Raw genomic sequence first — 25,933 nt, 5'->3', positions numbered from 1 at the left:
GCAGCTAGAACCGAAGATGCGAATAAGTGTGTCCACAAGGATTGTTGGTAAATAAATTTGGACTGACAGAACGCGTCCATGCGCGAAACCCCATAAAACCACCCGCAGTTCGATTAAAATCTAATTTACATGGCCGTGTCAACGAGGTGCGAAACGAAGACTCGTTAGCGGGACCTGTAGCCACTTGCTTGGTAACCGTGAGCCCAGGGAGAGGGGCGCAATAGACGTCAGAACACACGTCCTAAGCAAATATACAAGATGTCGCCTCCGCTGTGATTAACCACTGAACTACACAGGCGAGAGTTTAGTAATCCGATACACAAAATGTTTTAAACATTTTGTTGTTGCGAGTTATTTTTTCTTGGGACGGGCTCCTGTTGAGCTGGAGTCCTGTCTCACAGTGTGTTTGAATAGAAGGGTCTGAGTCAAGGAGTGCTCGTTGTAGATCCGTTCTACTCCATGGCATTCTGGAGTGGGTATCAGTGTCTCACTACAGAAAAGAGTCTGTCTTTGAGAGGGGCAAAGGTATTCTAAATGCTATTATTCTACCGTTTTGCCAACCCATTGACAAGTCGGCGGTACTCAGCGCCGATATCATTGAGAAGGACAACGAAGAACAAATTAGCATGAAAAACGGGCCATTATGGATTCATACCTGTTTAATGGTATGTTGCAACACTGTTTTCCGTTTATTTGCCATGTCAACAGTCCATTCACACAGCTCACGCCATAACTAAACACAGTCGAAGCCTTATCCATACATGTCATATGAATGTCAATAATTATGTATTAAAAAGTACTAAACTCCATGTCTCTAGTGAATCAATAAACGGTTGAAGACAACTTATTCTCTAGAACGTATACTCCAGAATGTAACATTGTCGGCGTATTCCTCTTAGGTATGGCCTATATACAAATTACATTATGTCGATCCTTATTAAATTAATTATACGACAATGTTTATCTTTGAAATCTAATGGATAATAATGGTTTGTCCTAGCTCAGCTGTGCATTTAAATGTTCACCTCTTTCTCTCCCTTAACAACATGTTATACATTCCACACTATTTACCATGCGTCTGCTAGTTGTTTTGTCCACCGAACTGTACGTAGGGGGAGACATTCATTTCAATCGGGGGGGGGGGTTCCCAGCGTCTGAACCTCGCCCACGACTCTTGGTCAGATTAGCCGGACTTGTAATATATTCATGAAGAAGACAAATATACCCATGAGGCTTAGTCTGGCAGTAGACAATGGTCAGGTTGATCATTACATCAACAACATACACAGAATCAACATCGGGGTGATGACAGCTATTTGGAATGTAAACGCCCGCGCCCGCGCGGCGCCTCTTAGCATTTAACTAGTAATTAGGTGGTGGCTAAACGTAACGCCCTGTCCCCGCCTCCCTTATTTTAGACTCGGAGGGGCGGACTAGGCGCCCATTTCGTGACGGGGACTCATGAGTGACTGTACGTCGGTTCGGTTCGCCGTTCCCCCTTAAAACTCATACGAATACTGAAACGTGTCATTCGGTTAGAGTCGCGGGTGGAGGTAACGTTGGCGTTGGCGACGTGCATTAGACTTCTCAAGTGTGTGTAAGCGGAATACAATACTCAGTGTAACAGTGGATAGAGAGTGGTGGATCGAATATCGCTCGCATTCAGTGTGTGGGGCTACAGCGGGCAAGATGGCCACCCATCTACGCTCTCCGCCTTGGACTACCTCAATTATACTGTTCTACACTGTATTTAGCAGTCTTCAGCTGACTTACGGTAAGTTTACATAGCCTACGATCGTTTCATACAATCTTCCATGTGTGTTCTGACCTATATTGCCTGCCGCCGTAAAGTGTAGATCATATAGTGACATATGCATGTATACACTGAGCTGTGAGTTAAAACGTGTGGCAGTGCCATTGAGACGTTGTAGCGTGTCGGTTGTCTGGCTCTTTGTAGGGTGCTTTTTAACGTTCAAAACCGTCCACGGAAGCCCGTCCACGTCTTAAAAACTAAATTTTGAGTTGTTTTGTTGCTGTATTTAGTTGTTGACTCCATTGGTGTAGCTTAAATCGTGCATTCTGCATACTTAAGTGATCAGCTTCATTGCAACTATTTAAGTTGTGTGTGTATTGTTCCAAGTTTTGGTGTCCCATTTCCAGTCTCCACTTGGCTTGGAGTCTCCGATCTTTAACGTGCGGTCACCACCATGCCTTTTTACGCCACACTGACTGGTAAATGAATAACCCCCGAAGCCGATATATGTGGCACCCGGCTTGGGGGTCAACCTGGCATCCTGGTCAATTTTTAAGCATGAATTCATTCGCTCACATCGTACGATGTTATTAGTTGCCTGTGGGTCTACTGGTGGTCAGTCCGACTTCAGCTGTATCTACGGGCAAACAACGCCGAGGAATGAGTTACAGTCGAATATTCACATTTCACTCCGATGTTTTGCGCCTGTATGATTTTCTGTTGTGTTTCCCTGGCTTTAACGCCTTGCTGCCGTGTACTATAGCATACGTAGAGCGTCTCGTACTCGGTGAATATTATTGACTTAGTTTGTGTGATACACAGCGTAAAGAATGGCCGCTGCGATAATAGTTTGCCTTTGAAAGGGACACACAAAGGGGCACAGCGAGCAACATTCACCGAACTACACTTGACAATAACGTGTATGGCGTGTACCCATCACTGCTTTGCCTATTTGTTGACGAGTAACCCCGCAGGGCGTTTTAAACCCCTCTTCACCTTGCCATGTTTCTCGTGCCATTCATGGTTTCTCCTCAAGAAAGTCATTTGTTGTTTGACAACAACTAATGCTATTTTCATCTAGGTATGATAGTCCTTGCTAGAACATTTGTGTGTTTTTGATGCATGTAGTAGGCAAATGTGAATAAATTCGCGCGAATAATAAAGTCACCACGTTTCGCGATCGTGCCGTTCTATTTCGTGTCACCGCAACTCGTATTTCTAAGTTCAAAGTGAAATTCAACTAATGATAGTTGACACGAACCGCTTCAATCTGACCCGCACATAGCCTCTATTATTGTCTACACGTTTTTGCAAAACTGATATAAACTTCAATGTTCACGAAAATCAATATAATGAGATGAATGCTCTCCCGTAAGCAGTTCCGTGGCCTCCTAATTAGCCACAATCAGACGACTGGGCACTGATACAAGAGAAAGTTATTTGGAGAGATCTATGGAAATCCATTATCAGCGGGACAATCAACACCAATGCGGTTACACTAAACAAATACAAGCTCCCAGACATAAAAATAGAACAGGACCCTTTACATTATAATTTTTTCCCCGTATCTCTTATTACCATCTCGGCATTACATGTTGAATTCGAGTATCCATATTAAATACTGACGAAACTGAGTCTTGCATTTACTGTTTACTGGTGAAAAGGTCAATTTTATGTTCGGAGTGGCCTTTGGGCTCCAGTGGGGCTAGTATATATATCAAGTGAGCTTGAAGAAAAGAACTAACAGCGCTCAAGGCAATGTTTGTAATTAAGGCAGAAAAGGAGACACATTCGATTGGTACAAAATATCGGTCGAGATTAAATCGAGAAAACTAATCTGGTCTATACCCACTGCTACAATCTCTGTCTAGTTTTAAGATTATCGGTATTTTTGTTCTTGATGCCCTACAGACGGGGATAGGGATTTATCGAATTAATTAGCTTGCACTTACACTGTGTGTGTGCGAATGGAAGCTGTATGGAGATGGGAAACATGCGCAGCCCACTAGCCCCTGTTGGCTGACAGTCGTCATTGTGTAGCCCTTACCTTTAATGCTTTAGTTCCCCTCATTGTAATTCAGAGCGTTCTATTCTACTTGCTGATGGGCCTTTGAATAAGAAAAAAATCAACTGGCTACTATAATAGGTGCGCTTAATCATTGATGCTTTCACTAGTCTGAATAGGCTGCTATGCACTGAAATGCCTCGCTGATCAGTTCAGAAAAAAACAAAAACCAACAAACCTTTCTTTATTGACTTTGGCGGTATAATGGCTGAAACTCTCACCGTCATCTAGTGGGTGATGGCATGGAGTGAGTGGATATGTCTTGAGTCACTTTTGAAGTGCAACTTAAGACACTGCACTCATAGGAGTTTTAATTAACGTTCGTCTCCACACTGCGAAGGTCGGGAAAAACCGCCGCAGGCCCGAGACGAAAGGAATACGTCCGTTAATTCACAAGAAAAATTAAATATGCGATTCTCCTTTCAGTGTTAGTTTAAGAGCGACGTCCGCCATCATGTTATGAGTTTCACATGGTGTAGACTTTGGAAGCGTAATTGAATATCTTTGTTTCATCCATACTAAGTCTACTGACATGCTAGCCTATAGGATTTCGGTGTAAAGGGATACCCAACAATAATGTCCCATCCATTCCAAGTTGGCAGGCTGTTAGCCTAGCCCGGTAAGCACTGTGATTGGACACGTTACCCCCACCCACCCACTTGCAGTTGCCTCTTTGTGTGCTTTACTCTTCAAAAAACGATTTGATATTTGCGTGCCAGCATAACATACGGTTACGGGATGTTGAGATAGTGAGCACTGGACTAAAGTGAGACGGACCCAGAAGTGAACAAGTGTTTCCTGTTCACATTGTACTACACCAAACACGTCCACAAAACATGCCGGCTCCAGTCCCCTTCACATATTGTGCGGTGGTTTGTCTTGAATGCTCAGCTGCGGGTCAAGAACTTGGAATAAATAAATGGTGTGCACACGATCTGAAGTATGTTGGAGTGCTTGTCTACCAGCGAAGCTGACTTATCTTTATCAATAAACCTGTTTGATAGCCCAGCCGTGGCGCCATCATGTACATGAAACGATTTTGTTTTCAAATAAGAAAAAATACATTTTCAAACGCAGCTGAAAAAAGCAAGAAACGCGAAACTTGATGGAATACCAGTCTTCATGGTGTTTGAGCTCTTTTATATTTAGATGCTAACATTTGGCAGACATTTTGTTGGGCGTTGATCAACAGCTGAACTCTTTGTTCGAGCAATGTCAAATTGTGAATGGTTTCAAAGATGGGTATCATAGGGTCCACTAGTTTTAAATGTCGCTCCGATGAACTGAACCATAATGCGGCGAATGGATGGTCCAGTTGACTATCAATTGAGTTTCATTGCACATACATTAAAGGTCGCTGGCCAGATGGTGCAACGCCATCGTTGTTATATTTAATTTTAACAGTATGAAAAGTTTTTTTTTCTTCTTTCTCTTCCCATCTGAGATTTACTCTTAAATCTGATTTAAAATTATCAGGGCGTGTTGTTGGCATGATACTACGTACTTCACGTGTGCAAAGTCCATGTTTGGTTTAGACGGCGCCTCAACATTTCATCTATGAAAGAAAATGGCCGTCACGGTGAGATTGAAAGCATAACTTACAATTGTCCCTGGGGGCTACCTGTAAGATCGTAATGTAATTAGGTAACCTGCGCTCACTGTGTCATTCCTAGAGACTTGTCTGGTAATTTGATTTTAGGCATTAAGCGCTGTGTTCTCATACCCAACATGTCATAAATCACAAAAAATGAGGTTAAAACAATGCGGTGTACATTTTTTGTCAAATAAATCCCAACGTACCGTTAAAATAAGTCTCGGTAACGTGGCAACACATACAAATTACAAAGACAAGTTTGGGTCCCGACAGGCTCATGTCGCAATCAGTCGCTCAGGTACTAGATTTCATTGAAGTCAAAAGGTAAAATAATATGGCAGACGAAAAATTTGGTACCTTAGCAACGAGGAAGAGCTATAAATTTGTAGCGTCATTTTTGTCTCATTAATGTCATTAACGATGAGTGATGAGGCTTGAGTCTCTATCAGTCACCAATCTTATCACGGTGGACACCATTATATCCCAAGCAAACAGACTCTTAGCCTTGGAGGACATACAAATCGTCAACTCAGTTTCTAAAAACAATTCGACGGCCATAAATGCATTACTAAATCACACGAAGATTCGTCCTTGCCCATGTTCGAGCAATATTATCAACACTCAATATAAGGTTTTCGAAATAGATTCTCGATACAAAACAAAGCATACTGGTTACAGACCGGAAGCATATTTCTGTGTAAACGTCTAGTTTTCTAATTCCCTCTCTAAGCACATTCTTGACTTCCAGGTCTCCGACATGTATGCTAAATATCACAAGGAGTTACAGAACAGTGGCGTCGTCGTACCGTGTGGGACACTAAATAAATCTTCAAAATCTCGACTAATTATGCATTCTGGCTTTCCCACAAAACGAAAATTGTACTGCTGCGATTATTAAAATAGTGCCTAGTCGAGAGGACAAAAAGAAGATAAAAATTGTGAAAGTTCTTGAATTATTATGTTTTGAGTGGCGGATTGAATCATTTTCATTTGATTTCGAGACCCCTTTGTGTACATGCTTGCAACAAGACGCCAAGGGGACGCGAAGGGAAAATCGCCAACAAACCATTGTATACTAATTTCAAGAATCGGGACGCGAAAAGAAAGAAGGGCCGGGCATTACGGTTAATTCGACTGCTAAATGGCGTAAATAGCGTGCGTCTTTTTAGTTGAATGCAGACTTAATAGGCTCGTAAACAATGAATGCCTGTGTGTATATATGTACGTATGTATTTGACTACTGCTCTGGGACCAACATGTTCTATCACTTTTTAAACCTCGGACTTGCATATCCCGCGGTCAATCGAAAACTGGCGTGTATTAAAATATACGGACTGTTCTAAGCGATGGTCGGCAATTTAAACGCCTGGTATTTGCAGAGTGCAGGATCTGGGATATCTCAGACGGTGTTTATCGCCTAAGTAAGACGGAAGGAATGCAAAGTGCACATTCAATTAGCAATTTTACTGCACTATCTGCTTTGTAGCCTGGCTTTTATTCTATCCACATTTATCATTTGAACCGAGATAGATAAGCTAAGATGAGTGATGGTAGGGTGGTGGGTGATTCTCCTACATCGTTTTGATAGTTGCAGCTCGATCGGCGACCTACATCAACCCCCTCTCCCCCTCTCTCTCTTTTCCTTTCTCAATTTTCACCAGCCAGATGTTGACTGACACAGAATACATACATCTGAACTTGTGCCTTTAAACAAATTACATGGTTACTTTGTCATAGTCCCTATGCCGTACAACCCGGCGCAATGAAGTAACGTTTGGCCGTTAAGTGGGGATCTCCTCGCTCTCTGTGGGAGTCTCTTCGTAATGCACAGCTAAGCAAACAAACAAGTAAACAGATAATTAGCTCTAAAACAAACAGTGATGTAGAAGAATTCGCAGTGTACCTAACCCGTGACACGTATCTGTCAATATATACATATGGGGTTGCCAAGTTGACCCAACGCGTTCATATTACACACGTGACACGGTTACGTAGTCGTATTTCATATTTTCACAATGAATCAAATGTACGCTACAACATCTTTCCCGAAATGTGCCGGAATACCGATCGAATCAGACAACTAATAAAGTTGTTATTAATTGTCCGAGGCTCGACCGACTTTCTGGAAATTCTAAGCCCACTAGTATATCGTCCACGGCTACGGTGAAATGGCGTTGTCTGCGGATTTTCGTCGGTCGTCGCACCGTGATTACTTTATAACTTTATAGAGGTCTCGCTCACAGCTTAGCAACGGGATTGGTTCATTTTCCATGCCTTTTCTACGCAGTACGTAAAGAGCGTTACAACTTAGACTATCATAACAATGAGATTACATAATCTCATTTCAACTGAACGCATCTTGCACCTCGGCTAGACATATTATAACATGTTGTCTTCAATCGGGCATCATATTCGAATCCTCCGGGTTAATCCGACGCGATGAAGGCGCGTATATCTCAAATTAAAAAGAGTGGCATGTGATTTATTAACATTTTATTTTTGAATAAACGTACAAAGACGAACTTCAGAAAAGTAAATAAAACATGAGCTTCTTTCAAACTATATATTGATCGCAATTGTGAACTGCAACTTTTACAGATATTCTAAAGTACCTATATGGTTGTTAACATTTGTATTAGTTTCAACAAAAACATATTTTTAATATGAGATCAAATGTTTTATTTATCATTAAGGCCCGTGAAATGTCTCATTCCAATTTGTCAGTTTTCTTTCAAGTGAAGACACGAGAAACGTCTGTCTACCGTTTGTACCCCTCCCCACGCACATTAATTACAACCATGGTGCATTACCAATAACGCCGTTGCGGTCACGGTGTGCTCGACAAATTGAAGGAGCAGACATTGCCCATTTGTAATAAAAACGAAACCAAGTAAGTGAAGAATAAAAAGAAAATCGCAATGGACGTGTATTGTTTATTGGTATATATGTTGTTAAACGAATTTCTAAATGATGAATTCCCTGTCCCAAATAAGTTTTTAAAAAAATGTCACGATATTTTTATAATATTAAAACTGAGAAGTGTGTGCGATATTTACTTGATGGTCAACCTGACGTTTCTAACGGGTCACACCACGAACATTTCCCTGACACGGAGTTTGCCTCCATGCATATAGCAATTGTTTTATTTCCAGTCCATACGCACCAGATGGACGTCTATTATCACATTACGGGTTTCACTATGTATACTTTCCATTTGCGAAAGTTTGTTTTTCTCGCCGTTTTGGGACTCTGCAAACTTGCCCCCGCTCCCTTGACACGTGAGCTTGTGTAGCTCCATTTCACCACGCATACTGTTTTATAAACTGGTCTGTAATATATCTGCTAACACGGGCTTGTTTCCACTTTTACTTTACTTAAATCGGTACGTGGTGCACGGTGTCCGGCTAAACTATCGCTTCCAGCTTTCTCACGCATGGGACAGACATGCGCAGAACAACACAATATCTACAGTGACAGGTGCATACAAAATTCAGTACACTGAGAAAATAATTACGAAAGATATCTGTCCTATCAATTTTTCTATGTGAAAATGATAACGAGACTCAATTAATAGCCCAATCCGGGCCAACTGAAAATCTGTTTTCCCTCGAAGTGCGATTATTGTAATAAGTTCATTCCGCATCGCGACGTCTCCATGGAAACAGTATGGAATAATTATAATGTGTACATATTTACTGCCAATCTAATCATGTAATTTATTCGATTCATTTTGATATTATTTTATTTATTATATCAATAATCGTTTCCCAATATTATATTTTTTATCCCCAGGCTTGATTCGTTGTTACTGTGATTCCCCAACTTGTGTTGGATCGGGATATATGTGCAAGTCGAATACCGGATGCTATTCGGAACTCTATGAGGAAAATGACTCAAATGACCGACCACTCAGTCCACATGGCTGTATGGAGTCGGTAGACATTGAACTATGTGAAACAGGAGAAACGGCGGGAACACAACCGCCAAACAGGACAGCTAATTTGTCGATATTGAAATGTTGTAAGGACGACTTGTGTAACTACAATAGATTAGACAACACGGATATTATAGCGCAAAATTCAGAAGGTGAGTCCGATTTTTTCCTGTTTTCATATATATTTGAGTCAACATATGTTCTGCATACGTTAGTGAAAAAAAAACACTTCTTTGCTTGAAGGTATTTCATTAAGCGAGTTTCCATCAATTTTATTTAAATACATCTCGCGTGAACGCCTTTGAATCTCGCGTGACCTTATTGACTGACCCTTGTCGATTACATCAGCTTCATTGCTTGTCTCATCTTAAAGTACCACTCCCACTGGGATGCGGAAAGCAGCGGCGCCATGGCTTTGTTGTCTAACATAACCGCAACGAATCAGATGAAATTTGCTGGAGTACAGGACATCAGCATGTGTACAGCTTCCAATGATCATTACAGATGCTGTCATTAGAGCTCTGGTTGCTATGACTCCCGCTTGTGCAATTTATTCGATAACTTATTGCCTCAGAAATTGATTCCCGAGTTGTATTCATGGTTATATTAATTTCTGACGGAGACAGGAAATCCTTGACATGGCTATATTGAAACGATGTGCTGTTGTCGGTATTGCTGGCTCCAGCCTTGCTAGCGTAATATAAACCACATCCAGAAAGTCTATGCTTGATTACACATTTACTTCGCGAGCGAGAATGTGTGGTTGCTTCTGAAATTGTTCAAGTAACACTCTCCAAGATTACAACTCGTGAATATGTCATGTATTTCGGAACGAGTTCAACAATCTGAGATAATAAGCGTTGTTTTCTTGTAGGTTTGCTATAGAGAGGCCCATGAAAGCTTGAACAAACGACTTCGAAGCAAATGAGGCAAAATTACGATTCCCTTCTTTGAGAAGTTCCTAACTTATGTACTGAGTAGCTAAACCTTCCACGGAATAGACAAGCCTTATATGGTGTAGTTAACTTCCTTACAGTGTAGCCAACCCTTCCACAGAGTACCGAACCCCTCTACAGAGTAGTTAATCCTTCCACAGAGTAGTAAACCCTTCACAGAGTAGCCAACCCTTGGATGGTGTAGCCTATCTTTCCACAGAGTATCGAAGCCCTCCACAGAGTAGCCAACCTCTCCGTGGTGTAGCCAATCTTTCCACAGAGTATTGAAGCCCTTCACAGAGTAGCTAATTCTTCCACAGAGTAGCTAATCTCTCCACAAAGTAGCCAACCCCTCCATGGTGTACCAATCTCTCCACAGAGTATCGAACCCCTCCACAGAGTAGCCAACCCTTCCACAGTGTGGCCAATCCCTCCACAGTGTAGCCAATCACTTCATAGAGTTGCCCCCCCCCCCGCAGTGTAGCCAACCTAATGTGCTGGAAGGCCAGCAATGCTCCGGTTCCACTCATAATTTTTCGGTGTAATCTTTTAAATGGCTAAGGATCTTATCACATTTTAGACTGAGCATTTCAATCAGAATTCCGACTCTGATATTAGCTCGCTGCAATGTGCATGACAAAACCCAGGCGTGACGTAATAAATAAAGTCCATGCTCTCATTAATTCTGTTCTAATAAAATGTGGCCTTTTCAGAAGAAAAAATGACTCAAATAAAGCTTGTTTCATTGGCCACACCTAGCTATATTCTGAGTATGCGTTGGCTAGTGCATTACTATTTATATATATTAAATAAATGATACCAAATAGGCACTTCCCATTGGGATATGCATTTTTAAATTTAATTAAGCACGTGACTTGGTGACGTTCATGAGTTGATTCCTAGAGTTGTAAGTCATCATCATTGCTGTACAAACTACACACACTCTTGGTATTTTCACAACTCTCCTTCTGATCTGATGACTTCTGATGGTTACGCGTTTATAATGAAAATTGACAAATTAAAATAGCAAGGGTTGCTTTTCCTATATTACATCGCACTTGCGGGAGCGAATGTTTCAGCTACAATTATGTAGGTCTTCTTCTTGATCACTTGGGAATAACTTACACATCGTCGCTATGCAACAAGGTGGGTTACTACATCCATGGTTACATCATCAAGGTATCCCCATGATGATATTGACCGGGTGTGCCATTGGACTTCCTCAAGACCAAACGTCCTTCTAATGAACTCATTGTGGATTCACTTCTTTGCGTGTGTAAGAATGTCTGTCCGTCAGTCTGCCCGTCAGTACGACTGACACCCGTACAGAAGATATTTCGCATATCCATAGAACATTTAGTATATTTTAGCAAATTATATTGCATACCACAATACTGATGTATTGAATTTATCGACTATACACTATGCAATGTTGTTTCATAAGTTCAACATTTCCCTAACATATTTAGCTTTTAATTTATATGCTCTCAAACCACTCAAACTTGTTGATAGGAAAACATAACTTTATTTGATCCAAGATGGCCGACTGGTTTCAAATTTAATTGTTATTTTTGACCCATAATAGTGAAACCATGAAACAGTGTGATTCAGAAATGGCTACATTAAAACAAATACAAATTCCAAATATTCAATGAAGTAGAAACGGTCGATCTTTTTTTTTATTTGAATAATTAGCAAGAAGTCACAAGCTCGGAGCTTTCAGGATCGGATGTTACGCATCAACTTGAAGGCTATTGGACAACGGCATTCAATTTGATTTAATGAAGGGGTATGAAACGTGGAAGCCAGATGAGAGCTTTACGAGGATTCAGCTTGTTTGAACTCTCGCAAATTACGACAGAGCAGGTTTTATCGTGGGGCTGTAAAAACTCTGACATTATCTAACTTTTTTAAAAGGCGCCACTATTCATACTCACAATAGCTCAGCATTACAGATTTCAGCCAAATTACGATACTATTCATCAGACCGACGGCATCTTAGCGTACAACTCTCAGATGTGTAGGCGGAATTCAGTCGCTTGATGGTTGCTAGGGGCGATTAATGGGCATGGGACATATACACTAAGTGTGAATGGGTAGTTATGAATTTTTTAAAACACCCCTGACTTGGTTTGTTAGATTTCCTTAACCGTACTTGTACTTTTCGCAAGTCTAGTCAATAATGGCGACCATTTTTAATTTTTCCGTAAATATGACCTGTCGTCGTTGTTGTGGTCGTGGTCGCGTGAGATGTTAAATGCGCTTGATCGAAGTGGTTTGTGTATATTGTGAGAAACATATGCAAAGTTTAAAAAATGTAAATCTATGTATTAATAAACTATTGCGAGACTGGAGTTCTCGAAGGCAGGTAAATGTTAAGCAAAATGTTCCTATGATACGGGTCCAAAACTTTAAAGTAAACGTGGGTGGGTTAAAGTGTCAGCTGGTATATGAAGTGCTACATGCGTCACGCAGCGCAGCGCGAATTGCGCGTGAACAAACAATGTATTTTACACACGCTGTATACGTTGCATAACATACACGACGCGGTGCGACGGCTATCGCGCTTTAATACAAGTCAGTGCGTTCTTTAAAATTATAATACATTTACCGGTATATGCAATTTTGAAAAAAAAAATGTAAACAAACATTTATGTTGTATGTATGTGAAACGATTTCCACACTATTTCAAATGTGGCCAGCCTGTTTACTGTTTCAAATGAAAGTTTTTCGGACATTTTGTTGAGTACCGTTATCTAACCTAGTAGTTCTATAAGTCTGAAATTCTAAATGTTTCGTCAGAACCACATAAATAGTATTTTTAGCTAGCCATAGTTATGTGAGCATCCCCTTACATGGTTTTCAAATTGTTTGTTGTCTAGCGTGAATGCACTTTAGTGCGGCACAGCTGATACACATTCTGGTTCAAGTAACTACTCATATTGACGATGAGTTGACGTCACGAAATATGCATCCAAATACATGAAAAGAAGCCAGTTTTCTTTATTTTTCACATTAAAATAAAAATAGAGACCCGACGTCACCGGCCACGTGGTTTTATCATCGATTCCTGGCGGCTGTTTTCCTGTCTCAAAATCCGTGTCGTCGCGCGCTTTTTACTTTGGCGCCCGAGAAATCGAACACATTATTTACATGGGATGGAGTGCATATTTAGAAATGGCCACATAATTCTAAATATTTGTTTACCTAGTCACAAAAAGGACTATCTGAAAACAGGTGAAATCAGAAATACCTGCGACTCGGATAATTAGTGCAAATAATTTTGTGTGAGAGTGGTTTTCTGTGAGCAAGGGCACAAAAAGGGTGGATTGGAAGACGTCGCGTTCGTGAAGACATAACTTGCTACTCGTAGTACACGCTATATCGCCAATTGAAAAAAATGCAGAAGTACTAAAGTTACCGTCTCTGGAAACCACCAGATGCCCGCTTTAAGCATTGTTACTTGATATTTTAACATCGTTACACTCACTGAATACGTAATCAGCAGTAATTCAACCGTTCTTGCTCACTCACCGTAACTATACGTACAATACATACAGATTTAAAACGGGGGAACTTCTCGGATTTAAAATTATCAGAAAAAAATAATAACGAGGTTTATCCCTTCCCGGGAGAAATTGGAAATAATTTACTGAGCTATTGTTATTAATTTGATTTCAATACTTTCCGAGCAAATTTTCACCTTCGGGCCGGGCATCGCACGCATGCGCAATTTCTCAGCCTTCTGTTGGGTTCAGTCATCTTTAGTGCGCACCCGCTGGATAATACCGCGTTTGACGTTAACAGGAGAAGATGTCAAAAATCTCGTCTTTGAAAAATATATGATGAATATTGACACGAAATTGCTACCTTCAGAGCTCGCGTTTATCCATATCATGACACTCCTTGGCCTATCGAAATTATAGGTTTTCGCAGACTTCTGTGTTTGAAGACTTAATCGCCAATGACATGTGGGTCGATTTCCACGCCACGCGGTAATGATTTTACGTCGAGAACTCGCGCGTGGAATTTAAAACGATTATAGTGACATCCTTGCACATTTTGCTGGAGCTCAATAATAATTTCTTGTTGGACAAAAACTGTAAAAATCAAGTAAAAATGTATATTAATGGATTCATTCTAGAGTGATGGTCTCCCCCAAATGTACATTTCACACTCCAGTTGAGCGACTGTACCCCCCCCCGGGGGTAATCATTTGTTAACCTGGTGTGATATCTCGACAAATGGTGCTACAAGAAACGGTGCAAGTGCTGATGAAAATTGGAATCACGTCTATTAAGAAAAAAACCGGCTTCCCCACGGAAATTGTATCTGAATTTATAGTGTATTTTTGGTCGCCAGTTTGTTTTGATGCTGCTTTACGTGGCATTTAAATGGGTTCTTCCTTCAGTATGGGTTCCTCCCATACGCTACACTGATATGCATTAATATCCCCTCCCTCTCTCTCTAATTGCTCGGCGCAGTTTTTTCCGGTGTAAGGTAATTATCTTTTTTCCCTTTACAAATACACAAATATCGCATGCCAAAAAAATGTAAAGGAGATAGCTAATCAGGGGGCACGGTGAGTACCTCAATAGTGTTTGACCGAACTGAAATCACCAGAAAAGGGGAATATTCCAAAGAAAGTGTAATGGCTAAATGGTTGCCTTTTCTGATTTTGACGTGCAAATGGTGACTGATTGGTGAAATTACGGCACCCCTTTGTATGTGTGCCTTTTTAGCGAAACCTATAGAGAGTGAGCCTACCCCAACGACGCCATTTCACAATGGTACTACACAAAAAAAAAACCAACAAAGTCAGTGTACGAAATTTAATTTAATATTGTAGGCCGATGGCTGGGCAGGTTCTTCCCGCTTTTCACAATTCAAACGGCGCAATTTAGCGAAGCAGGCCACAACAAAGACCGAGTCCGCCTCAGTCAGTACAGCCATTGAACTGTTTTTTTTGTTTACGCCATCCAAAGAAATGGCAATTGTTAAAATGCGGACAATTTATAAAAGCCTGGAAAATGTCTTTCTGACATGTGAGTCCGGCAAGAACATTATTTCTCGTAATCGTTGCTGAAACTCGGACCATTCTTATATGAGAGATATTCTTGCTGACTGGGTGAATAATACACTTTATAAGTAAATAAACTCACACAGAGATTCAGTTGCCTTGTTTTGAACAACGCTGTGAAACTTTTCAACACTGGCATGCTTGTCACATGCACAGGAGAACGTGCATTAGACAATAGTTCGACTTCAGCCTAAGCTCGTTCGTTACAGTGCCGTCAGCGTTCAAGAGAGGCACATCGTTCTTAAATCATGTTTATTCGAGAAAATTAACCCATGACCATATATATACGAACTTCTCGATTTACCTTTCGTGGTAGAATGCTTTCATGTATGCGAACTGCGATTACGGTAATAGTTTGGATACAACAACTAGGTGAGAATCGTGAACAAACACGATCAGAACACACTGTTCTATTCAGCTTTACCGGACCCGCGGGCGATTATTACTCATTCAGAAAAGGTAAAACAAATAAAACATCGTTTTGCCCGGCAAGTTTCTAACACCAGCGATATGGGCAGATGAGTCGTACGTTTGTAATCGGAGAACGTCTCGTCATTGCGGATACGGAGCAAGGACGGATTGATACCGTCGGTTCACCGCATTTACAGGAGCGTCTTGATACATCTTGTTACAGTAACAAAACCCTGTGGAGTTGACGGCGCCGTCGCCAAATGACACAGTATTATATCCGAATTGGAAATTTATTTTTTTCCGCTAAGAATATCGAGTGGATGTCCTCGGCGTAATCAATCTTGTAAAGACGCCAACGAGTCGCAAGATTTAGATTTGCATTAGTAGTTTCATTTTGCTGTCCCATTCAGCATTTAAAATTATAAATACAACTGAAAATGGGAGAATTAAAAATTTATACGCTGAAAGCCTGGACTAATAACTATAGAGAAAATGTCGTAAGCCTAGAAATTATACTAGAATTAGTAGTATAGTGTTGCACAGAGCGAGACCTTTGTGAATAATTAAAATAGTATGAGGGATAAACCTAGGATAAAAGGAAGAAAAGCGCCAATATCATATACATATCCTCGTTCCAGCAATATTTTCAAGGCATAGTTGTTTTGAAAGCAATATCTGAAGTGTTTTCAGGCTCGGTGGCGTATTTTCTACCTTTACACGAGTAGAATTGAACCTTGACGGATCATGAGTTCGTGTTACAAGTCAGCGAATTGTGATCTCGTGACGTGTGAACCACTGGCGCCAGAGATACTGCGCAGCGTCACCGAGCACCGTTCGTCACGCTGGGGGAGTGTGGCTGCTATGTTGAAGAGACAACAGCTACGGGGGAATAGTTACGCAGCATGCATCGGCCCACTTAATTGCCGATTGCTAATGCTGAGAAATCTCCACATAAAATTGTTAGTGTATTAGAAGCTGTTACACTCAATAAGAGTTGTTCCTGCCAGGCATACCGAGATTCCACGCCGAACTTGTTATCTTGCCGACTGGGCGGTTTGCGCGTCTTTGCTCAGATAGAGTTATTTCTAAGTTTAGGTTAACCTTCGCAGTATGCGAGTCTAATCGCCCGCATGGCCTACTGTATCCCCCACTTTGAATGACGTAACTCTATGTATCATCTATTTGACTTGTAGTAGTTATGTTACATAATGGAACAACAATTTGTGATTATATTTGCAGTAATAAATACGAATTGTAATCGTAAGCTATCAGAACTTACTATATAGGTAGTTTACTACAATATGTAGACAAATTGAAATATGTATTAAAACAACAAATTCCGATAAACTTTAAAAAACGTCAACAACAATTAACCGACTGCCATGTATCTCAGTGACGTGTTCCGAAGACAGTGACTTTTAAGCGTTTTCAACACTAGCTCTGTAGCTTTATTCTGGATTTGCAATACTGATTCGTGTGATTTATGATTCACACAGTCTTTATAAAGGGGCGAGTTTACTCTTGGGGAATCGGGCAACATCGATGAAGCGTAGTTTGTTTACATAGATAAAGAGCCGGACGCTGGAGAGTCAAATGATTCAGCGTACCGTTTAAATGTATACTGAAACGTATTGAAGGTGACATTTAGGGGTAGGGCATCTTTGCATGGCCTTCCTATACCGTGGTGATCAATACTAACACTGGATTCGACGCGGAGACAGCAGATTGACAGTCGTCAGTCATTCATTCTTCGGCGATAAGGCTTTGTAGCACCCGACAACTTGAAGATGAATCCGTGCGACGCCACTACCTGGCGGCTCTTCGCAGATTAGTGGATGCAATTAAGACCAAAGGGAATTAGCGTTGAATCTTATTTCGGACACATTCATGGTTGATTGTTCTTTTAGACAGCCATTCACATTTTGTGTGGCTTCTGAAAGTGATCTATTCCCAAGGGAGTGTGGGTAACGTCGCTTGCACCAACCTCGAGCCAGTCCGATAAATAAGTCGTACAAATTAAAACAGGCAAAACCGCGTAGATTTTTTATGCGCGCGATATGCACTGCGCTAGAAGGTTCTGTTCTTCCTGTCACGTGTCCCAGCTTCCTTTTATGAAGTCTGTAAGTCTGACCCTAAATCTTATGATATTCTTAACCGGACTTCTGCTGTAAGACATTGAGGTTTATTACCTCAGTATTCGGATAATAGACGGAGGAGACATCTGTTTCTACTGGCGCACTAGTGTCGCTGTTTGGAAGTGAATGCTCCTCTAAAATACGAGAAGTACTTTTCAAAAAGGATGATTCTGATTGTATTCGTCATGCGCGTGCATCGGAAAATGTTTGACGATTTCCGTTCAATCAACCCCAGTGACAAAATATGTTCGCATTTAATAATTTCAGATTTGGTTTTAGCCATAGTTTCTTGTTTGATATGATTAATAATGGCGTGGCATTTGTTAACCGATTCAATATCGAAATCGACATGAAGTACGCAAGCACTTGGTGCTATGTTTAATCTTGTATGAAGTCTCGTTTTAGCTTTACGATGGAACTTAAACTAGTTGCTTATTAAATTGGCTACTTGCGGATTTCTGGTACACAGAATATTCTCCCCCATTACGCCAAATTTGCTACAATCACCGGGATTTCATGGGTTCGCCAAAACAATCATTTATCTGACGCGTTATGAGTATTTACTTGAATGACCACGTGACACTGAACCCTCAAATAAGAAATGAACAGTACCACAAAAATCCAGTATTGGATTCGCATAAGTACCTCCAGTCTGTGAGCTCAATTATATCTAGTATGCATGTTCTTGTCTGAAATACATGTTTTTTTTTTCGTATCTAATCGTCTCAATTCCTATTTTAATCTAAATTATGCCATCTTCAAGTTGCGTGATTGGAAAATCCTCGTAGCGTAACGAAATCTAACACTTTTGAGAATTGAGCTAGATATGTGAATTTAACTAGGAGTATGACAAATGACAAGGAAAATGTCAATACCCATACCCCGTCCGTTACCGTGCCCTTAACTCCTTACAAGGACCATTTAATCTGTCCCCGCATCCACAGGCACCCGAAGATCATTTGCAATTTCGACTTCACGTTCTTTGGCACTCCGACTTGTTTTGTTCCCCATTGTCGGAATTGACTGAAGACTCAATAGATTCTAAATATATTTATTAAAAGGAGTCGGCCACACGGTTAATCTGTTTCATCTCACTTGTTTGTTTGTTTTTCTTTTCTTCTATAGCTATGGTTTATTTCCTAGCTCCTGGCTTCTCAGGACTGGCGAGATTATGAATCGCCACTGGGCCGAAATACAGATAATAATGATGTTAGTTCATATTGTGACATCGTTCAATTGGCTGGCAGTGGGGCTTCTATACATGAATAAATGGGGGCTTGGTGGATGAAATAGTTTTTTTCTCGGTCGCTACTTGATATCATTTGACTCTACTTGGCGATGCTATGCGTTACTGTGCTGCCATGCCGAGTTCAGTCCAGTGCATGCGATTGGCAGGAATAGTGGTTGGAATCAACAATTCTTTTTCATCCACACTAAATCAACATATATCAGAACATTCGAATTCTACAATAGTTCGGCACGGGAAGAACGTGGTTGGTGGCCCGACTTAACATCATTTGAAGTGCCCTTGTTCCGTTCCTGTGCACATTTTGTGTTGATCCTCAAAAATACTGCTACAGTGATTGGTATTAAATAGAGTGCAATAAATCGTTTAAAGGGCGATTGTCGTTGCGCTACGCATGTGCGACATTTGTGTTAATAAACATTGATTTTCAAAAAAATCCAATGCGCTCTTCTAATGAAAAGTACGAGGTTTGACTTGGGTTCGACTTGCCCTAATTACCGCCGGTGACTCCTTCCATACCTTCCAATCACCTAAAACAATACCTAATTAAAGCTTGGTAATGTCCCAGTTTGTACTCTTTGATCTGCACACCAAAGTCGCTTCTTTGTTTAGACCCATATATCTCGCGCAATCGTGGCGCGATGACTACCGCCCTTTAATTTCTGGAAATACTATATGTGTATATTTTGAATATAAACAATCATACAAAATATGAACGAACATCGTAGTAATGACCTGTTTGATTGCAACAGCCGTTGAAACACTGATTTACACATCATGTTTGGTATATGGATGGCACAAGAGCGTCATCATTATTTAGTCAGCATTTTTAGTCAGTTGATTGGTTGTCAGGCAGTGTGGTCTGTGGCGGGAAGATAACCACTCCAATCCAGCGCTTGTGCTAAACGATCAACGTTTATCACATCACTATATAGGACGACCTTGAAATGAGTACTGAAGAATCCAAACTTTGGGGCTCCACCAGACCTTCTGATAACAAATGGATCACGATATGATGATAGATTGGATTTGTCATCCCACCAATTACATCAATTTTAAAGCCCATCCCTTCATAGATGGAGGGTAATTGATTTAATTTTTATGTCAATGCCAGCTCCTTAATATGCAGTGGTTATTAGACGCCCCATCAACTGGAAATGAGCAACCTCGTGTTTTATTTTATAAGCTTCATGACTCATATTTAAAAAAATAAAACAGTCTCAATAAAGCATTTCAGTCACTAGAATACAGTTTTTTTCCGTATAATTTTTGTTCATCTCTTGTCGATTCGAATGCATCTTTTATAACCGCGCTATCCATATGGGCAAGGTAGTAATATAATCGATTACATGATTACTAGCTTTCTCATGGCGTGACGGTTCGGCGGCAGGTGACAGGGGTCAGGAAACATGTAATATTACGAGTCTCAGAAAGCTAGAATGCAACTGATGACAAAGTGTGGGTTTTTTTCTATATTGAAGCGTTACGAGAAGATCGTGCTTCATGCTTAACTAAACCACGTGAATTCGTGAACACATTTTGTTTCCACGTGCCCGATTGCTCCCTGTAGCCACAGGTCAATGCTTTGGTAGTTGCACTTCTGTGATTTCTACGATTTACTAGGCGACACACGTTCATTCGATATTGATTGTCATGGCGACGTTGAAGCGGGGAAAACGATTTGTGTGTGTGTGTACGTGTAGTGTGGCTCGCCCGAGGTTTTCGTGTTCTTCTTCAGCATCTTCTGCCATTTCGGGATTGAAGTTAAAATGAAATCAATAACAACTGACGTTGTTTAAACGTTGGTTAAAAACAGGGATAAAACGTTTATTTGTAAAGAGTGCTTCAAAGAATATTTAATTCATATGGCCTAGTTGTGACCAATAGTGAACCTTATTCGAGTGCGATACTTATCGAAAGATGAACTACAGACGATCCAGGGGGTGGCGACAAACAGGCGTCGATGTTTTTCCGTAAAAAGGTTGGCAATTTAAAAGTATGGCTGTTATCCCATGGTTGTATCGCAAAGATTAGATAATCAGCTCCATAATGTCAGATTGCGTTCAAATCAAAACTTATTCTGAAATATGAGAAGCGCCTGAGGGCGAACATCGGTAATCGACTGACATTGATGACAGAGAGAGACGCTACCTGGGTGGACTGTTTACCGCCAAATTTCAGCTTTGTGGTGGCCTTTCAAGGCAGACCGTTAGCTGCGATTAATCCTCTCGTGTATCATCTGTAGCCAGCTCGTGCGCACTTCGAGTGACTTGGTTTAACAGACCGTACCTCGTTAGCACGGCACGCCAGCCAGCCTCGTATTGCTGTATAGACTTTATGTCGTCCGTTAATATACTATTCACTCATTTTTTTTTACCGGTTTCAATTATTTATTCTTCGGAAGGTAGTTTATGAGAAGAATATTCAGAGAACGCGCCGCCATGCCCAATCAACATGCGGCGCTGAGTCGGGATCATTACGGTTCACCGTGAAAAGATTGAATTAGACACCCTCGATGTCCCTACTGAGACTGCGCCTCAGAATACCGCGGATTCGTGGCGTCGAAATCGGCAATTTTCATGCATTGACTTTCCGCTGTTTTATTGTTAATCGCTAATAGGAAATCAAATGTTTCAAATATGGATCTAGTTCAATTAATTCAGATAATTTAGATGTCTGTAATATTTAGATTCGGTTTCGCATACACGTCGACTAACCAAGTGTTCTTGTTGCCAGTTCTTGAAGTCATTTATAGTCAAAACCATTGGCTTAGTCATGAGTAGGACCGAATATCGCTAATTCACAGACGTTTATTCTTATGTTTGGCTTGTTTGACTCATGGAGAAAGGGTCTGTTGTCGGCTGTATGGTCGCCGGGAAGGCTAAAAGCCTTCGATCCTTGCTCAGGCTTAATGCGCACAGAAGTTGAAAGCAACTTAAAAAAAAACAAGGATGGTTGAAAGCTGCATATCAAACGGCATCTCAACTGAAAGTGAATTATGTCGTGTCAGCGACTGCGCTCTAGAGTGGTAATAAGCTTACTTGTGGGCCATCATCCGCTTATTTCAACCGCCCCAGGCGTTATTGTAATTCGTTGACACTATATTGCTATGACAACAAGTTGTAGCAGTTCCTTTTTACTATTTGAACTCTAGATGTTTCTATGTATTATATAAATAGAAATACTAGAAATTCTGCAAGCATGTTCTTAAAAATGAATTAAGGATAAATATCATCATGATATTCAGCACTGTGACATTTTAGCGATAACGCAAAATAGTTTGATAGTTTTTTTATATAAAATCCTTTTATCTCTGGATACTAATTATTTTTTTCCAACAAAAAATAATAATAATGCCCATAAAAGGTTGCTATGTAACTAGTCTAGCCGCGTGATATTAATTTGATGTTATATTGCGTTACGGGGTATTGGAAATAGATGACTGTATAACTATCACTTATTAAATAAATAAATAAATGGAAGTATTGTTGACTTGTAACATGACGTGCCCGTTGTATAGCATGAATCGGTTCCACCACTGTCATCGGGTAACTGAGCCGTGACATGAAATATACAAAAGTGAGGTTATAGAGTTTAATCAAAAACACTATATCTTTTTCTAGTGTCTTTGGTTTAATGCAGAAAGTCTTTTTCGTGCCAGTTCATTAATATATTCCCTATATGACAATTCTTCGTCATAGTATTGGTCGTTTCAATCCTTGTAGCGAAGGGAGTTTTCGATGTTACCCAGGGTAATTAATTAACTACGTAAATTCCATTCGTGTCATCATACTTCATGTGCGCTCGTAATAATCGATTATATGATCGTTCATAAAAATAGTTGACACTTGAAAAGATCTTTCAAATATCAGAAGAAACGAGCTTGGAGGCGACACTGGTATTTTTTCGCACCGACTTGAGGCGATCGTATGTCGCCTTATTAAGTATGGGCGATACACGTTCGTGCGTTTTAAATTTAGTTTAGGAATCAAATATACACATAACTTCATTAGATCGGCAACATTTGTGATAATTTCGACATTTGTATACGCAAACAGTTGGAATGGTGCGATTGTGTTGTTGGGTGTACGTCACTTTATTGCCAGACACGCTGCCGACATAGAACGCGACATAAGAGCCACTCGAAGCTCTTGATTGACGCGATAAAGAAATGAATCATAATTCTACATCGCTGACTGTCTAGGCTGCAGTCATGACATCGGAGCTGTGTACGGCGTATTCTTCTTTTACACGCTGCACTAATCGATGAAGGTCAGAACACGGGGCAGCTCGTCGCCAACTCATCACAATCCTGTCTGCGAGCCGAACAGAAGGCCATTCCATTTTGTGACAAATCTAATCAAAATAGATCCTTAAAACTAAAAATTCACAGGTTTTGTTATTTTGTGCGTTGTCCATTATGTGAGCAAGTCCCCTGGCATCTAACACCCAGACAGCCGTGCGGTGCCAATTCTATGTGTGTAATATGGCATCGAAACCCCTTTAAATCATCCCTTGTACTACTATCATGCATTCTACTGGGAATTTATTAAATTGATTTTTTATTTCAAATAGCCGGTGTAACTAAACCAAGTATTGGGTCTCGGACTTCAGACGTCCTGTATACTAAGTTTTTCTTTTGTGTTTGCTTTCTTTTTCTTTCAAACAACTGTTATATGTTGGTCACGAAAAACACTAGCAATCGAGACGGTGCTCGCTTTCAAGTCGCGGAACGTTGTTACTAGTGCCCGTATTTAGACTCCGTCGACCATTCAACTGTCTGAATTGTGTGAAAAGCGGCGCGACACCGGCAGGTGATGCTACGTTGGCAGGGGGTGAGATGATAAATAAAATATTTAGGACACTCTCAACGTCAACACTAAAAAAAAACCGTCGTCTTTGTGAGACGACGAGTCGTCTACGTTGTTCTTTCTCAGATACCGCACAAAAGATGCCAAGACAAAAACGAAACTGCTGGTAGGGGGCTTCAGCGTGTACGGTTGCTTCATATTACATACGCTTAATATCATCGACATTGTTGTCGTTGCTGGTTCACCTGCGGGGCGGGCAATACTAGAGGAATAGAGCACGCCATCTGTCAGGCCCCAATACACGAGGCTGACCCGTATTCATGAGAAATGCAATGGGCGTTGGTGTAATCACGAAGCTCGGTGGCGTAATACGGGCCTGAGCCAATCACTTTTGTCTACGCCAACTTTGTCTCTGCTCTATACACAATCAGTTAGACGTCCCTTCGAAAAACTGCAGTGTTTTGATTATTATCACCAAAATTATTAATTTGTAGCCCGTGCACGCAGACTTATATCAGCATTGGTGTATCTTTAGTTTTTCTGTAATTTTAATAACAATCTCGATATAGGGGCGTAGAGATATCCTTGTTGTAGGCTAGACATGCAAATGCGTATCTTGTTTTCAAATTCACTCGATGATATCTTATTGGATTATTACATAATATTATCTACAATATTCTCAAAGTTGTCGCATTTGACGTAGAAGTTCTCGTTACGCCACTGCGACTCGATTATGTGTCAACTTCTCAACATGCGCAAACAAAAAGAAAGATAAAAATGAAACTCCCTATTCCCAAAACCACGTCTAGCCAGTCAGTAATATATTTACATAGCGTGCAGGCACACTGTCACCCCAGAACAATTATCGAAAATACTTTTGCGTTTTTTTTTTGTTCAAAGAACAGCGTTAACATTGCCAGCTCAGTGCACATGGCTTAGCAACTGATCTGTAGATGTATTTTTTTTATATAAATCACATTCTATACGTAATTTCTGCTTTTGTTCTGTTTTGTAGATTTTCCAGACGCACAAATGGATAGCAATACGGCACATGATCTGGTGGAACAGTCCCGAGCCGTCTGGTTCCGTGCAGCTGTCATCGCCGTGCCCATAGCAGGCGGATGCATACTAATTCTCCTCATCCTGCTGGCCGTGCGCATGCTCAGAAACGAGGAAAAAAGGTTTAAAAGACTGCAGGCGAAACGGAGAGACACGTTCACTGCTCTACATAGGGGTTGTTATGACAACAGGAACTTCAAAAATGTGCACATTAACATTGAGAATAATTTACAGACTAAGGGCGGCCAAGATCTTAAACCGTCAAAAGTTATCAACATGGAGGTGAAAAACGTAAACGAGCTCCCCAAAAGTGTGCTCGTCGTTCAATGGGACAAACACAACATAAACGAGAATGTGGACGCTGTGTAGCAACGAGTCACTTTCTTTCTTTCTGTCTTTCCTTATTTCTTTCTAATTATCATGTACATAGCATATTTTGCTTCATTATATATATTTAAATAACTTAAGGACTCTATGTGACTATTTATGAACAACAAAACAAAAACATATAAATGTTGAAGTTGATAAACAATTATTCACGATTCTAGAGAATAGCTTCTCCACCATGAACTGTTGTATCCATGCCAACCAGCTCTTGAGTTTATGAATTGAATTTGTGTGTGGAAGAAAAATGCTTCCCCGCTTTGGTTCATGTGACCACTGCCTATCACATGACCAGTCTGCTACCCACCTTCAGAAGATTACCTGCTTCGATGTGATATCAAGAGATCCATAGTCATCAGTCACCGTGGCAGCCGAGATTAAAGCGGGGAGTCGTCACCTGCGCATGCGTCAGATGGCCATAGCTTGTCACTGTTTACAAACAAGCGTCTACCCATGAGCCTTTGCGTTTTAACGTGTTGTTATCGTCGCTTGGGACTCAATTCCCGCGCGTGCACAGGTGACGACA

General features: G+C 40.7%; 1 protein-coding gene across 1 annotated transcript; it reads left to right on the top strand.

The window, feature by feature from the left end:
- The first annotated feature begins 1,255 nt into the window (after positions 1-1,255).
- bambi (BMP and activin membrane-bound inhibitor homolog) lies at positions 1,256-25,623 on the top strand. Its single transcript, NM_001164893.1, is given in 3 exon segments — positions 1,256-1,774; positions 9,205-9,498; positions 24,980-25,623. Coding segments are annotated over 3 exon segments (792 nt in total). The 5' UTR covers positions 1,256-1,689; the 3' UTR covers positions 25,393-25,623.
- The last annotated feature ends 310 nt before the right edge of the window (positions 25,624-25,933 follow it).

The sequence above is a fragment of the Saccoglossus kowalevskii genome, chromosome 7, assembly GCF_978046115.1.
Source record: "Saccoglossus kowalevskii chromosome 7, keSacKowa6.1, whole genome shotgun sequence".
Lineage (NCBI taxonomy): Eukaryota > Metazoa > Hemichordata > Enteropneusta > Harrimaniidae > Saccoglossus > Saccoglossus kowalevskii.
The sequence above is the reverse complement of the archived record's forward strand: the minus strand, read 5'-3'. Positions and strand labels throughout refer to the sequence as shown.